This window comes from Aquarana catesbeiana, linkage group LG01 (genome assembly GCF_042186555.1).
Source record: "Aquarana catesbeiana isolate 2022-GZ linkage group LG01, ASM4218655v1, whole genome shotgun sequence".
Classification (NCBI taxonomy): Eukaryota; Metazoa; Chordata; class Amphibia; order Anura; family Ranidae; genus Aquarana; species Aquarana catesbeiana.
The window spans coordinates 749,280,068-749,294,439 of record NC_133324.1 but is presented as its reverse complement, the minus strand read 5'-3'; the positions used below and the strand labels follow the sequence as shown (position 1 = coordinate 749,294,439).

Genomic DNA, 14,372 nt, shown 5'->3' with positions numbered 1-14,372 from the left:
TTGATGGTACTTAAGGCCAGCTTCATTTCTAATCCCATTTGTAGAAAGTTAAGAATTCTACTTATGACATATTTTCTGGGATGCCAAGCCCTGGATACACACCAGGAGATATAAGCTTTCCAGACTCTTATGATAAATCATTCTGGAAGCTGGCTTTCTTGCATTGATTAAGGTACAAATCACAGGACCTGAAAGCCCACGACTCTTCAGAACGTGGGTTTCAATAGCCAGACCCTCAAATTTAGCGTTTGTAAGGCAGGATGGAACACTGGACCTTGGGATAGCAGGTCTGGACGTGACGGTAGGGTCCACGGGGGACCTACTGCCATCTTTACTATTTCTGCATACCAAGCTCTTCTGGCCATGCTGGGCCAGCAGAGGTACCGACTTCCTTTCCTGCCTGATTCTGCAAAGAAGTCGTGGCAGTAGCAGAATAGGAGGAAATGTAAAAATCAGAGAGAATTGATGCCATGGAGTCACCAACGCATTTGTCCCGCAAGCAAGAGGATCCCTTGTTCTTGACATAAAGTTATCAAACTTGTTGTTGAACCTGGATGCAAAAAGGTCTACATCCGGAACCCCCCAGCTTTGGCATATGGCCAAGAAGACATCGGGGTGAAGAGACCATTCCCCTGGGAATAACTGCAGGCGACTCAAGTAGTCCGCCTGCCAGTTCTCTACTGCCGGAATGATTGCCGATATGCATGGCACATGCTTCTGCCCAGATTAAGATCTGGTTTACTTCTCCCTGGGCTGCACGACTCCTGGTGCCTCCCTGGTGATTGATATAAGCCACTGCTGTGGCATTGTCGGACTGGATCCTGACAGGGCAACCCTGTAACCTGAGTGTCCAGGCCTTTAGGGCTAGATACGCCGCACGGATCTCTAGAATGTTGATGGGTAAGGTCCTCTCTGTCTTGGACCATCTCCCTTGAACAGTCAACAGCATTTGTTGTTACCACGGTCCAGGCAACTGGAAAAAAGGATTTTCCCTTTTGCAGATTTTCGGGTATCAACCACCAACTGAGGCTCTGACACACTGTAGGAGACAGAAGCATTGGGAAATCCAATGCCTGAACCTCCTTGTTCCAGGCAGACAGGATACTGTTTTTCAGCAGTCTCGAATTAAACTGAGCATAGGGAACTGCTTCGAACGAAGCCACCATCTTCCCCAGTAGCCTCATACAAAGGCGAATAGGAGGATCTTTCTTTGCCCTGACTACCTGAATCAGTTCTTTATGGTACTGATCTTTGCCTGGGGTAAAATACCCTCTTCTGGGCTGTATCTATGACCAGACCGAAATACTCTAGTCTTCTTACTGGTTTCAAAGAAGACTTTTCTGAGTTGAGGAGCCAACCTAGGTATTCCAGGTAGTTGACTGTGGTGACCAAGCTTTGGTCCAAGCGGGCTACCGAGCGGTCTATCAAGAGCAGGTCGTCTAGGTATGCTATTACCGCTATACCTTGGGCCCTTAATCTGGCCAGCGGAGGGGCCAAGATTTTTGTAAACACCCAAGGTGCAGTAGCTAGCCCGAAAGGCAGAGCTATAAACTGAAAGTGGCGTCTTTCTACTTTGAAACGCAGGTACTTTTGATGAGCAGGGAAAATAGGTACATGCAGGTATGCGTCCTTGATGTCTATTGACGCCAGAAATTCTCCTTCTTGTAGGATGGAGACTAATGACCGGATCGATTCCATGCAACAGGATCGTATCTTTAGGAATCGGTTTAGATCCTTGAGATCTAAGATGGGTCTGACATCTCAATTTGGTTTTGGAACAGTGAAAAGGTTTGAATAAAACCCCAATCCCTGCTCTTGCGTGGTAACCACCACGATAACTTTTTGCGACAACAGTCGCTCCAATGCTAGAAGAGAGACTTCTTTTTCTCTGGGTCTCTGGGAACATTTGATCTGAGGAAACGAGGAGAGGGTAATTCTCGGAACTAGTTTGTAACCTAGAGTTAATGTGGACATCACCCATCTGTCCTGGAAATCCTCCTACCAGAGCCTTGAGAACTAGCAGTCTTCCCCCCACCCGAGCGAGGGCACTTCTTCATAAAGAGGCTTTAGCATCTTGTCTAGTAGGCTTCCTCCCACAGGACTTCTTTTGTTCCTGGGTCGACTCTGAGATTTATTTCTTGAGACTGATGGAGGAGGCCGTCGCGACTGCCTGGAGGCTGATGCTCCTGGCACTGGAGACAGAGTCTGTTTAAAAGAGGGACGTATACCAAATTCTCTCCGAACAGCCTTGCACCATGAAGGGGAAACCCAGCCAGAAGCTTCTTACATAGTGATTCGGCTGAAATTTTCAACCATAAGATTCTACGCATATGTACCAACCCAAGCGCAAAGCGAAAGGTTTGAATGATAGAATCTCTGATTGCGTCAACAGCAAACACAAAGCTGCTGGTTGGTTGGCAAACCCCTGGGCCTGCTGTTCAGGTAAAACTTTGAGGACCTGCTTAACATGGTCTCTCAAGTATTGACAGACTGATTGCTGCCACTGCAGATTGAGCTATTAGGACCTTCTGCCACTGAACCTGCCAAGAAGAAAACACTTTTCAACAGGAATTCCAATTTCTTATCAGTTGGATCCCTAGGTATCTGAGCGTTGTCAACAAGACAAGCCAGACTTATATACGGAGGAATGGCGGCGTCAACTGCCGGTATACCCCCCATCTTAGTACATTTTTCCTCCATAGGATAAAGTGTTGCAAACTTTTTTAGGCGGAAAAAATGTTTATCTGGGTGATCCCACTCAGAATAAATAAGCTTTTTCAGTAACCATAAAACAGAAAAGCATGTGTAGTTTGAGGAGGCTTCAGTGAACCCAAACCAAAGGAGGGTTCTTTAACTGACTCAGATACGGGTAACCTGAATGTGGAGCGGACCAATCCAGCCAAAATTTGCTCTAACACCTTCTCATCCTGAGAAGCTGAAGAGGGCCCTTCTCCACTTGATTCCTCAGAAGAGGAGTCATAAGACTCATCCCGATCCTCTGAGAGGGATTCCTCTCCTTTTTCCCCAGAGTTCCTCTGCTTGAGGGTCCTGGGTAACAGAGGGAGACCTAGTGCGTTTTCTTTCACAGAGTAAAGATGCGATTAAGGCCACCAGTCTTTTCTCTAATCCATTAATGGTTGAGGAAAGAACCTCATGTGTAATGTATACAGGGGCTGAAGTGCCAGAAGCAGCTGCAGCCCCTGACCCCGACGGCTCACCATGGCCAGCTTCCCCCGGTCCTTCAGGGGGGAAGGTGCTGCAGTGCTGTCGAAGGAGGGTCCTCAGAGCCTGAGGGAGTCCCTTAGAGCCCCTATTTTTCGGGGTATATGTACCTTTTTTGCTCCTAGTGCAAAACACAAAAAACAGAGGCACTACCAGAATGCACTGACTGCTGAGCAATATAGTTCAGCAACTGCCACTGCTACCAAGTCTCAGTCTGGTGCTCAAGTAAATGTTTGCCTGGGAATGCCTGTGCCTCCCACCTCACATGCGCCCGTCTGCTCTGTGTCCCTCCATAGGCCGTGTGCATCTGAAAAGAGTGCACCTTATAGCCTGTATGCAGCCTGCAATGTGAGCGTTTCATCACGCCGATGTTGCGTTAACGCTCAACCACCCCTCCCGTCCCCCCTTCGTCCTTTTTTTTTTTTTTTTTTCTTTTTTAAAAAGACTGTTTTCCGCGCAAGCAGAGGCTCTAGATCCTCGGATAGCATGGAGGGGGGGGGGGGGGCCCGGGCAAAGGAGAGAGGCGGGCCGGTGGATGGGAAGCTGCTGTAATGGTGGCGGCGGCGTGCGGTGCGGCATACTACTGCTTCCCTGTGCCTTTACCTAAGCCGTGGGGGGAGAATCCTTATAGGAAAAAACCCCCCTTCCCACATCCTACCTGGAGCATGGCTTGGAGGAGCGTACAGTGTGGACACTGAGACAAGACAGATCAAGCATGAAAAGGTATGTGCTCTTGGCAGCCCACGGTGGTGACTATAGACATAGCATACATTTACTTAAAGGAGAAACCTTATATGAACTGGAAAAATTCTTAAGGAGTCTCCCTTACCTTATCCAGCTGCAGGGTTCTGTTGCAACAGACCCAATCTTCACCTCTCACGGTGGGCTCCGTTTAGAGAAAAAACCTTCAGAGACTGGGGCCCCCTATGAATAGGAGGATCCAGAGTTTTGGCCCCGTAAAGCACCCCGCCAGGGATATGGCTGAAAAAAACAAATACTGGATCCCGGGGTCCAGCTCTCTAAAAAGAGAAGCGTTACAGGTAAAACCTCGTTTCTTCGGACACGAGGCCCGGGTACCATCCAATTCGGCCTGGAAAAGACACTTTGAATGGATCCGGCTGCATGGCTTGCCCCAGTATAGGATATTCCTTTGGAGCTCAGCACAGCACATCTTATTCATGACCAACACCTAAGACACTGGAGAAAAACTGAGGTATCCCCAGAAAGGGGAGGGGTTATATGGGGGGTTGAACTTCCTGTCTAGGGTGTGACCAGTGTCCAATCACCTAATGATACCCTATAACCCATCAGTAATTACTGAGGCTCTGTGTCCCGTGATGTACAAGAATGCACAGAATATAACTGGCTATTAACATTTAGAATAAAAACACCAGAAATGGTTGATTCATAGAATATTTGGTTGTCTTTGGGGATAAGGAAGAGATTTTTCCTCTGTTGGAGCAAATAGGTCCATGCTTTATGTTTTTGTTTTTTTTTTTTTGCCTTCCTCTGGATCAACTGTGGGTAAAGGGTTCTGACAACCCAACAACCATGCAGCTGTATGGGACTGTTTAAGGGCAGCCGTATACAGTGCTGCTCCTCTTCTGCCAGATATACAGAGATCTCACATACTCTGGCTCCTCTGAATCTGCAAACTAGAACTAAAAGCTCATCAATTCCAGGTTTTAGGTTTCCACAACAAAATGCCCCAGATAGTACTGGTACAACGCCTTTTAATAAATAAAATTGCACTCACAATAAAGTGACTTGATCAGAGCATATCAACAAGGAAAATATTTTTCATAGCACACCAGCATACTTCCCAACTTTTTGAGATCAGAATGAGGGACACCTATTAGGAAATGTATATACGCATAGGAAACACCCCCCATCACGCTCCCTTAACCATGTGCCCTCGGAAGGTTTACCCCCCTTCATGACCAGGCGATACGGCACTGCGTTACTTTAACTGACAATTAAGTGGTCGTGCAACGCTGTACCCTAATACAATTTATGTTCTTTTTTCCCACAAATAGAGCTTTCTTTTGGTGGTATTTGATCACCTCTGTGGTTTTTATTTTTTGCACTATAAACAAAAATTTTGAAAAAAAGACAATATTTCTTACTTTCTGCTATAAAACATATCCAATAAAAAATGGGGAAAAAATCTAATTTCTTCATCAATTTAGGCCAATATGTATTACATATTGTATATATGTATATTTGTGCTACATGTTTTTGGTAAAAAAAATCCCAATACGCATATATTGATTGGTTTGCGCAAAAGTTATAGCATCTAAAAACCATGGGATAGATTTATGGAATTTTTATTTATTTTTACTGGTAATGGTGGCGATCAGCGACTTATAGTAGGACTGCAACATTGCGGCAAACAAATCAGACACTAAGTGACACTTTTTGGGGACCGGTGGCACTAATACAGTGATCAGTGCTAAAAATATGCTATATATGTGTAGCCCCTGTTCCTAAAAATGGGGCTATAATGTAAATTTTGTTTTTGGCTGAGCTGTAACCAGCTCAGATTGATTGTACATAGTTTATTGGTTCTGTTCTAAACTTGACTGTGTTGTGCATTTCCCACTGTTGCCAGTAGGTGTCACTGGTACCACAGGACAGTGTGAGAATTACAACTAGGTTGAGCTAATGAATATTCTTTTTCCAGAAACAGCCCAGTAGGAGGTTCCTGGCTGCTGTGCATTCTGGGAAGGGGTATTTATTGGACAGATGCCATGTGCTCTAGTCAGTCCTCACCATGTGGCCTTTCTGGCCTGAGGCTACTTTGCTGCAAGCTCTGCAAGTAGGCCCAGAAGCCTGTCTGGGGCCTACTACTCCTGAGGTGGTGTTTAGGCTGTCTTGCCTGTTTGAAAGAAGCCGAGCCAAGTTGAGGAGATCCAGGGGAGGACCCTTGCTGGAGAGAGCCAGGATGAAGGCTGGTCCCTCAAAGGCCTGGTAACTCGTTTGGAGGACGCACCTACATCTAACTACCCTTACAGTACTACTGGCCACTAAGTCTGTGAGAGAGGCTTATCCAGGCACTTACTGGTTGCTAGGTCTGTGTGAGAGACCTACCCAGGTATCCAAGATCTGCTAAAAGAAAGCTGTTTTGTCCTTTGATTCAAGGAGTCTGTAAGTGGTCTGCTAAAAAGGGTATCTGAAACTTCCCCTCAACCTCTTTCCTACAACCTTTCTCAAGTTCTAATTAAAGCATTGAAAAATACCTAAAGTGACTGGCGCCTATATTCTGTTCAAACTTCCCATTATAGCCATGGACTCAGCCCTGGGGTGAATGTAAGCCCACTCCCTGTATCTGGAGGTACCCTTCCTGCTCCCAGTAGACCCAGGGGGCACTACATATGCTATATGTAGTAATGATGCTGGCAGGGAAGGGGTTAACATCAGGAGCAATTAAAGGGTTAAATGTGTGCCTAGGGAGTGCTTGCTAACAGATGCTTTTACTATGGGAAGGCAGAGATCCGTGTTCCTGCTTTGTAGGAACACAGGATCACAACCTTCCCTTCTAACAGAACAGCGTTCTGCCTTGTTTACATAGGCAGACTGCCGCTCTGCCTGTGTCCAATCACAGCATGAACGCGTCGCCTTTGGTGTCTGTGGATGTCCCAGACCTGGAAGTGCAGGAACATGTACAGGTATGTGATCCTGCCCAGGGGAGCGCTGTTGCCACTTTATATTTACTGTATACGGTCGGCAAGTGGTTAAAGGGGATGTAAACCCTCAAGGTTTTTCACCTTAAGGCATTTTATGCCTTAAGGTGAAAAACCTTCTGTAGTGCAGCACCCCCCAGAGCCCCCCTTTTACTTGCCTGAACCCGATCGTTTCATTGATGGGGATGAGCACAGCAGCTCCAGCCGTTGTCTCAGGGCCTCACTGGATAGATTGATAGCGGTGTAGCCATTGACTCCCTCTGCTGTTAATCAAAACCAGTGAGACAGGAGGCCGAGTCCTGCTGTCTGTGTCAATGGTCCCCTTGGAATGCGGGTCTCCAAGGGGGCATTTAATTCAGGGAGGAGCCAGGAGCGTCGCTGGGTGACCCCAGAAGACAAGGATCGGGGCCACTGAGTGCAAAACCCTCGCACAGAGGAGGTAAGTATAACATGTTTGTGATAGATTTTTATTTTTTTTTAAACAAACCTTTACAACCCCTTTAAAAGGAAAAGGAACATAAAAAAAGATTAGTAAGTCATAAGTGATTTTTTTTACCACTACTATTCCTTTATACTGGCTTCTGACACATACAAATGCAGCAATTTAGAAATTGTATGAAAGGTTCAGTACTGTAAAACACTTTTTGAAAAATAAATAATGCATTTATATATAACTATATAGATCAGACCAAAATGACTGACAAATGAGGAGGAAAGAGGGACAGAGGAAAATTAATCCAAACCAGAAACAGGTTTCTCAAAATCAGAGACAGTTGGGAGCTATGCACCAGGTCATCCCTACGGTTGCTGGGCACAATGTCTATAGGCAACTGGCTAGAGGAATATGAGAGCATTAGCAAGAAGCGTGGAGGTTTCTACGAAGAATTAATGGCACCACCAAGCATTATCCATCTCAGGAAAAAGCACACTTTTGAGTGAGTTCCCACAATGCATTGGTATAAACCAAGCCTAAGAAAAATTTGGTTGCCCCTTTTTTTGGATTCTCTGGTAATATAGTTAAAGTTAAGGCTGTCTGAGTTATTATTCATAGCCTAGTTAGTTAAACTGCTGCTCGTGTTAAAGTGTAGTCATCTCAAAAGATAATCACCTTTGTAAAGCAACACGGTATCAATGAATACAGACTGCAGTGATATGCTAATATTAACCACCATCCTGGACTGTAGGTCTGGCCCTCCCTTTCCTGTTTGCTGCACCTCACTATTGGCCCATCATTGTGCAGTTACATAAATATGAATGCATGGAAGGAAGTTCAGGCCAAAGCCACTGACTGCAAAAGATGGTTGAATATTTAAATATCAGAGCACCCTTATATTCAAGGGTCCTAGACTGCTTTATACAGTATATAATATAATTCAAGCACTCAGAAGACTCTGCTATTCAATGCAAATAGCAGTTTAAAACACTCTTCATAAACACTATACATGGCTCTGTATGAAGCCATACATTAGAAAGAAAGAGTGAACAGTAACATCTGGAGTTTCTTAGAAAGCCCAGTATTGTATCATAGAAGCACCATAGTAAATAAGTTAAATACAGTTTATGGTATAAACATTGAAATCATATTTCAAAAAAGACTATATATAATATGTAATACACTAATGTCCCCCCCCCTTCCCCAGCCCCATTTTTCCAAAACAAACACAATTTAAATAAGAACAATACAGAGCAATAATAAAGAATGACATACGATGGGCAGAGATATTGCTTCTTCTTCCCCTTCCCTTTTTTTGATGACTTCTCTTTAGAATGCACTCCATCCAGCCAAAGAGAAAACAGAAGGAATGGCAAGATTCCCAAAACGAACTTCATCTCGATGCATTAATTTCAGCACAACTGACCTACAAAACAAAATAGTTGATACGTCTATAACAGCATAAAATGGATGTGTCCATGATGTTCAGTTTACAAGTACTCTTGAAACAGTGCAGTAAAGTAAGAGGGAAAGTAGGTTGTTACATAGTTGGTTCAGAATTACATCTTGAGTTTTTAGAAAAACGATATTAAATGGAAACTTTTCATTTGAGATCCTTGAGTTCTACCTAAGTTGCTTCATGTGTGCTTTTGTCCCCCTCTAACCTGCATTTGACTTCCCAAGCTGCACCTTGCTGCTTCATGTCACCTTTGCATTCTCACCGACTTACATAGAGAGCCTGTGTACACAAGCCATATGTAGGAATAGTTGTTTTGGGTATGGGAGATTTAGCACACAATATTTTGGTATGATTAAGCAATATGTAAGTATGATTGCTTTTAAACATTTTAATAAGGGCCAGTTCACAGCAGATGCAGTTCCGTACAGTTCCGTGCGCTTTTTTTCTGCACTAAAAATGCATGCACAGTGTTTTCCATGTATTCCAATGGCTCTAGTTCACACCATGCAGTCAGTTTCCGGTGCAGAAACTGACCGGAAACTGACTGGATGGTGTGAACTAGAGCCATTGGAATACATGGAAAACATTGCATGCATTTTGTGTAATCAATGCATTTTTATAGCACTGATCGCTGTATAAATGTCAATGGTCCCAAAATAGTGTTAAAAATGTCCAATGTGTCCGCCATAATGTCGCAGTCCCGATAAAATTGCAGATCGCCGCCATTACTAATAAAAAAAAAAAATAATAATAAAAATGCCATAAAACCCATATATTCCCTATTTTGTAGACGCGATAACTTTTGCACAAACCAATCAATATACGCTTATTGCGATTTTTTTTTTTTTTTTTACCAAAAATATGTAGAATACATATTGGCCTAAACTAAGGAAAAAAAATTTTTTTATATATTTTTGGGGGATATTTATTATAGCAAAATGTAAAAAATAATGTGTCTTTTAAAAAATTGATGCTCTATTTTTGTTTATCGCACAAAAAATAAAAAACGCAGAGGTGATTAAATACCACCAAAATAAAGCTCTATTTGTGGGAAAAAAAGGACGTCAATTTTGTTTGGGTACAACGTTGCATGACCGTGCAATTGTCAGTTAAAACGACGCAGTGCCGAATCGCAAAAAGTGCTCTGGTCAGGAAGGGGGTAAATCCTTCTGGGGCTGAAGTGGTTAAAGGACCTTCATCCAGACTGTAAACCTAACAGGGTCATTATTTTGTTTTAGTCCCTTTCCTCTCTACTCTGGGTTTAAAAAAAAAAAAAAAAAATCTAAAAACAGTACTCAGCCTCTTCACATTCCATCTCTGAACTCTTTGTCCTCCTTCGGTCCTAGCAATCTCATTTCACAGCTCCAAAAGAATTTACATATACCAAACATTTTTTAAATGTTGTGGGGTGGGAGGCTGTGTGATGATAATGAGGTCTGGTGACCCCAAACCATGTGGAGAATGGGAACTTTGTGGTACACACAATGCCACCCTCATTTCACCAAAATTGGCAAGTGAGTGATGAAAAAAGTCAGATTTAAATCTTATTTCTGTAGTGGACAGCCATAGAGAGTGACACACTTCATAAAACAGCACGCTAAAATGCAGATCAGATTAAGATCTGAAACAGGGAATATTATACAGAATGACAAATAGATGAGCCTCGTCATAAAATTCCCCATCATAATCTAGCAGTGCAGTTTAAAGCAATACATATTCTGAGTCTGTTTTTTTCTAATGACCAGAGCCAAAATATATTCATATTTTATAATACCTGCTGTGATGGAGCTATTTTCATTAAAAATGCTACACTAATGTCTAAGAAAAATAACAATCAGTTATACACCACACAGGCCTATATCACAAGCAGCAAAAGGTTAATGGAACCCAATAAATCTCCTAAGCAATATAATCATTTTATTTATTTTATATACAGTATCTTACAAAAGTGAGTACACCCCTCACATTTTTGTAAATATTTTATTATACTTTTTCATGTGACAACACTGAAGAAATGACACTTTGCTACAATGTAAAGTAGTGAGTGTACAGCTTGTATAACAATGTAAATTTGCTGTCCACTCAAAATAACTCAACACCCAGCCATTCATTTCTAAACCGCTGGCAATAAAAGTGAGTACACCCCTAAGTGAAAAGGTCCAAATTGGGCCCAATTAGCCATTTTCCCTCCCCGGTGTCATGTGTCTTCGTAGTGTTACAAGGTCTCAGGTGTGAATGGAGAGCAGGTGTGTTAAATTTGGTGTTATCACTCTTACTCACTCATACTGGTCACTGTAAGTTCAACATGACACCTCATGGCAAAGAGGATCTGAAAAAAAGAATTGTTGCTCTACATAAAGATGACCTAGGCTATAAGAAGATTGCCAAAACCCTGAAACTGAGCTGCAGCACGGTGGCCAAGACCATACAGTGGTTTAACAGGACAGGTTCCACTCAGAAGAGACCTCGCCATGGTCGACCAAAGAAGTTGTACACTGCAATAAATCCTACTGACCTCTGTACACTGCTCTACATACTACTGACCTCTGTACACTGCTCTACATACTACTGACCTCTGTACACTGCTCTACATACTATTGACCTCTGTACACTGCTCTACATATTACTGACCTCTGTACACTGCTCTACATATTACTGACCTCTGCACACTGCTCTACATACTACTGACCTCTGTACACTGCTCTACATACTATTGACCTCTGTACACTGCTCTACATATTACTGACCTCTGTACACTGCTCTACATATTACTGACCTCTGCACACTGCTCTACATACTACTGACCTCTGTACACTGCTCTACATACTACTGACCTCTGTACACTGCTCTACATACTACTGACCTGTGTACACTGCCTATAACTGATTATAAAAGTATTAACTGGAATCTTTGTTTAGTTTGTTAATGTTAGTGAAAAAATCCCCCAAAAAGAAAACAAATGCAGCCACCACATCAACAGTAATGATTGGTAAGCTGAAATATATTAGATTTTTGGTTTTGGGTTTAATACTGCTATAAGAAATCATGCATCATCCATCAATTCTACCTCACTCCCAAAGAGAAATAAAAGCAAGCTCCTAATAGTCTTGTTTAGCTGATAGTAAGAAGATAGTAATGGGGAAGCAAACGCAGGTAGAACAGGAATTCCAAAGAAGACACTTTTCAGATGGTGCAGTCCTCAGTCTGCCAGGTCTATATCTCATATTTCTCTTCTTGGCTCTCTTTAAGTGAAATATCACATAAATGCACAACAAATACAGAAGCCTTTTTTTCTACTAATTGCTTTTTCTGTATTCTAACACTAAAATAAGGTCATATTATCGGATAGTAAATAAAACCAAATTGCTTGGTTTGCAAATTTTACAAAATACAGCATCTGAAAAGCTAATGAATCAGATTTATTGTGTTATGCCTAAGTATTCCTGATTTTCTTTGCTCTGTATTTGTCCAGCACAACAGTAGGGCATATAAATAGATCTTAAAATGGCAAAAACCTTCCAGCACTGTCATTGGTAAAGTAATAAACATACAACTGTCACACACAATTTCAAAACCAGCAGAAAGCAACAACTATAACTCTGTTTAACAACAATACAAGTGATCTCAATAATGCAACTTATTCCTTGTTCACTCGTCAGATTTTTATTTTGAGTAAAAAAACATGGATTTTTGTCTATTTAAATAACATAACTAGAACGGATAGTGGTATTTAAATAACATAACAAGAAAGTATAGTGGATTCCAAAAACACCAAATCAAGGTAATTACCGCTCCAGGTGGTATCGCTTGTGTTCACACCATCCTAGTAGTAGGAGATGAAGGGTGCCTGCTCAGCAAAGTCAAATGGCAGAAAATAAAAAAAGGATGGCCGCGCTCCAACATAATACCTTTATTGAATAAAGCTTAATACATTCATCAGAGACACGGGTCCAGATGATAACTGACGCGTTTCGCACCGTTAAAGGCGCTTAATCATAGCTGGGAGGATTACCGATCGCAATCTGTCTTTTATACACAACAAAATAATTTTGGGGTGTGGCTGTCCTTTTTCCATTTTTTGCCAAAGTATAGTGGATACCTTTATAGTGTTAACTACCCATACCATCTTGTTGTCCTTTCCAAGTTAAGGTTTTCCAAAAATGGTGTAGAGTGCACAGTGTTACCATTACCTTAATGCTTCAAGTCCAAGCACTCTCTGCTTAGCAACTCTATGGGAACACTAATTGTAAGCAGGGCTTAATACCCCTTTTACAGAGACCCCTTCCTTGGGTGGATACTTTGGGTTAGGCTAGTTTGGTTCCTTTATAATCTAGAGACAGAAGAGCTTCAAACAGAGGTTGATGGAAGAGACTACCTTTAGTATACTATTATGTAAGCTTGAAGCCCCAGGAAGTAAACTCTTTGGGATAGGTCTGGTATGAGATCCACTGGAGTGAAAACACTGAGATATAGAAGATGGGATAACCAGCTCTATCAGTGGTTCTCAACCCTCTAGTGCCGTGACCCCTTGATAACATTTCCCAAGTTGTGGGGACCCCTAACAGTAAAATTATTTTCGTATCGTGGGTTGTCGGCACTCAAGGCAAAACAAGTAATTTGCACCCCTAACCCACAGACACGTTAGCCATGAGGGTACATTCTGTGACGTTTTATTAGCATTACAGTCATGATTACTATATCCCCTCATTTACTTTGTGAAAACTGAGGAGAAGAATGCATTTAAAACTTTTGCCTTCTCTTTGACTTTTTTAACCAAATTCCCTTCGTCATCCTTTATGGGGCCAATATGTTCTGGTCTCACTTTCTTACTGCTCATGTATTTAAAGAATTTCTAGTTTTTTTTTTTTTTTTTTTTTTTTTTACTCTCCTCTGCTATGTGCCTTTTGTGGTCTATTTTAGCCACTCTAATTGCACCCTTACATTTCTTATTGCATTCTTTGTAATGCTGACGATGACCCTTCAGCCTTGTATTTTTTAAAGGCCTTTCTTTTGCTTTTATATGCATTTTTATGTTAGAGTTTAGTTTAGCCACCCAGGATTAATTTTAGCCTTTTTAAACTTATTTCCCGTTGGAATGCACTGGTCGATACCTTTATTTCGTATGCTCTTAAATGACTCCCATTTTTCCTCCATGTTCTTAGTTCCTAGGACTTTATCCTATTTAATATCATGTAGCAAGGAGCACAATTTAGGAAAGTTGGCTCTTTTGAAATTCAGTGTCCTTGTATTACCCTTGTGCTTCTTATTTCTGTGATTTATACTGAAACGAATTAACCTGTGGTCGCTCTTTCCTAAATTGCCCTGTATTTCCACATCCGTGATCAGGTCTGAAGTGTTAGTAATCGATAGGTCTAGTAATGCGTTATCACTTGTTGGTGCATTCACCAGCTGACCCATGAGATGATCCTGCAACACATTTAGGAAATGGCGAGCCTTAGATGAATGCGTGGTTACTTCTGCCCAGTCTATATTTGGATAATTAAAATCCCCCATTATTATAACATTTCCCAGTCTTGCAGCTATTCCAAGCTGTGATAGAAGGTCCGCTTCCCCT

At 42.1% G+C, this 14,372-nt stretch overlaps 1 protein-coding gene across 1 annotated transcript in view; it reads right to left on the bottom strand.

Annotated features, from left to right (window-relative positions):
- GLRB (glycine receptor beta) overlaps positions 1 to 14,372 on the bottom strand; it is a 234,172-nt gene that overhangs the window by 150,720 nt on the left and 69,080 nt on the right. Inside the window, exon 2 of the mRNA XM_073605686.1 lies at positions 8,614 to 8,764. Coding sequence (XP_073461787.1) covers positions 8,614 to 8,735 — 122 coding nt within the window. The 5' untranslated portion in view covers positions 8,736 to 8,764. The remainder of the gene's footprint in view (positions 1 to 8,613; positions 8,765 to 14,372) is intronic.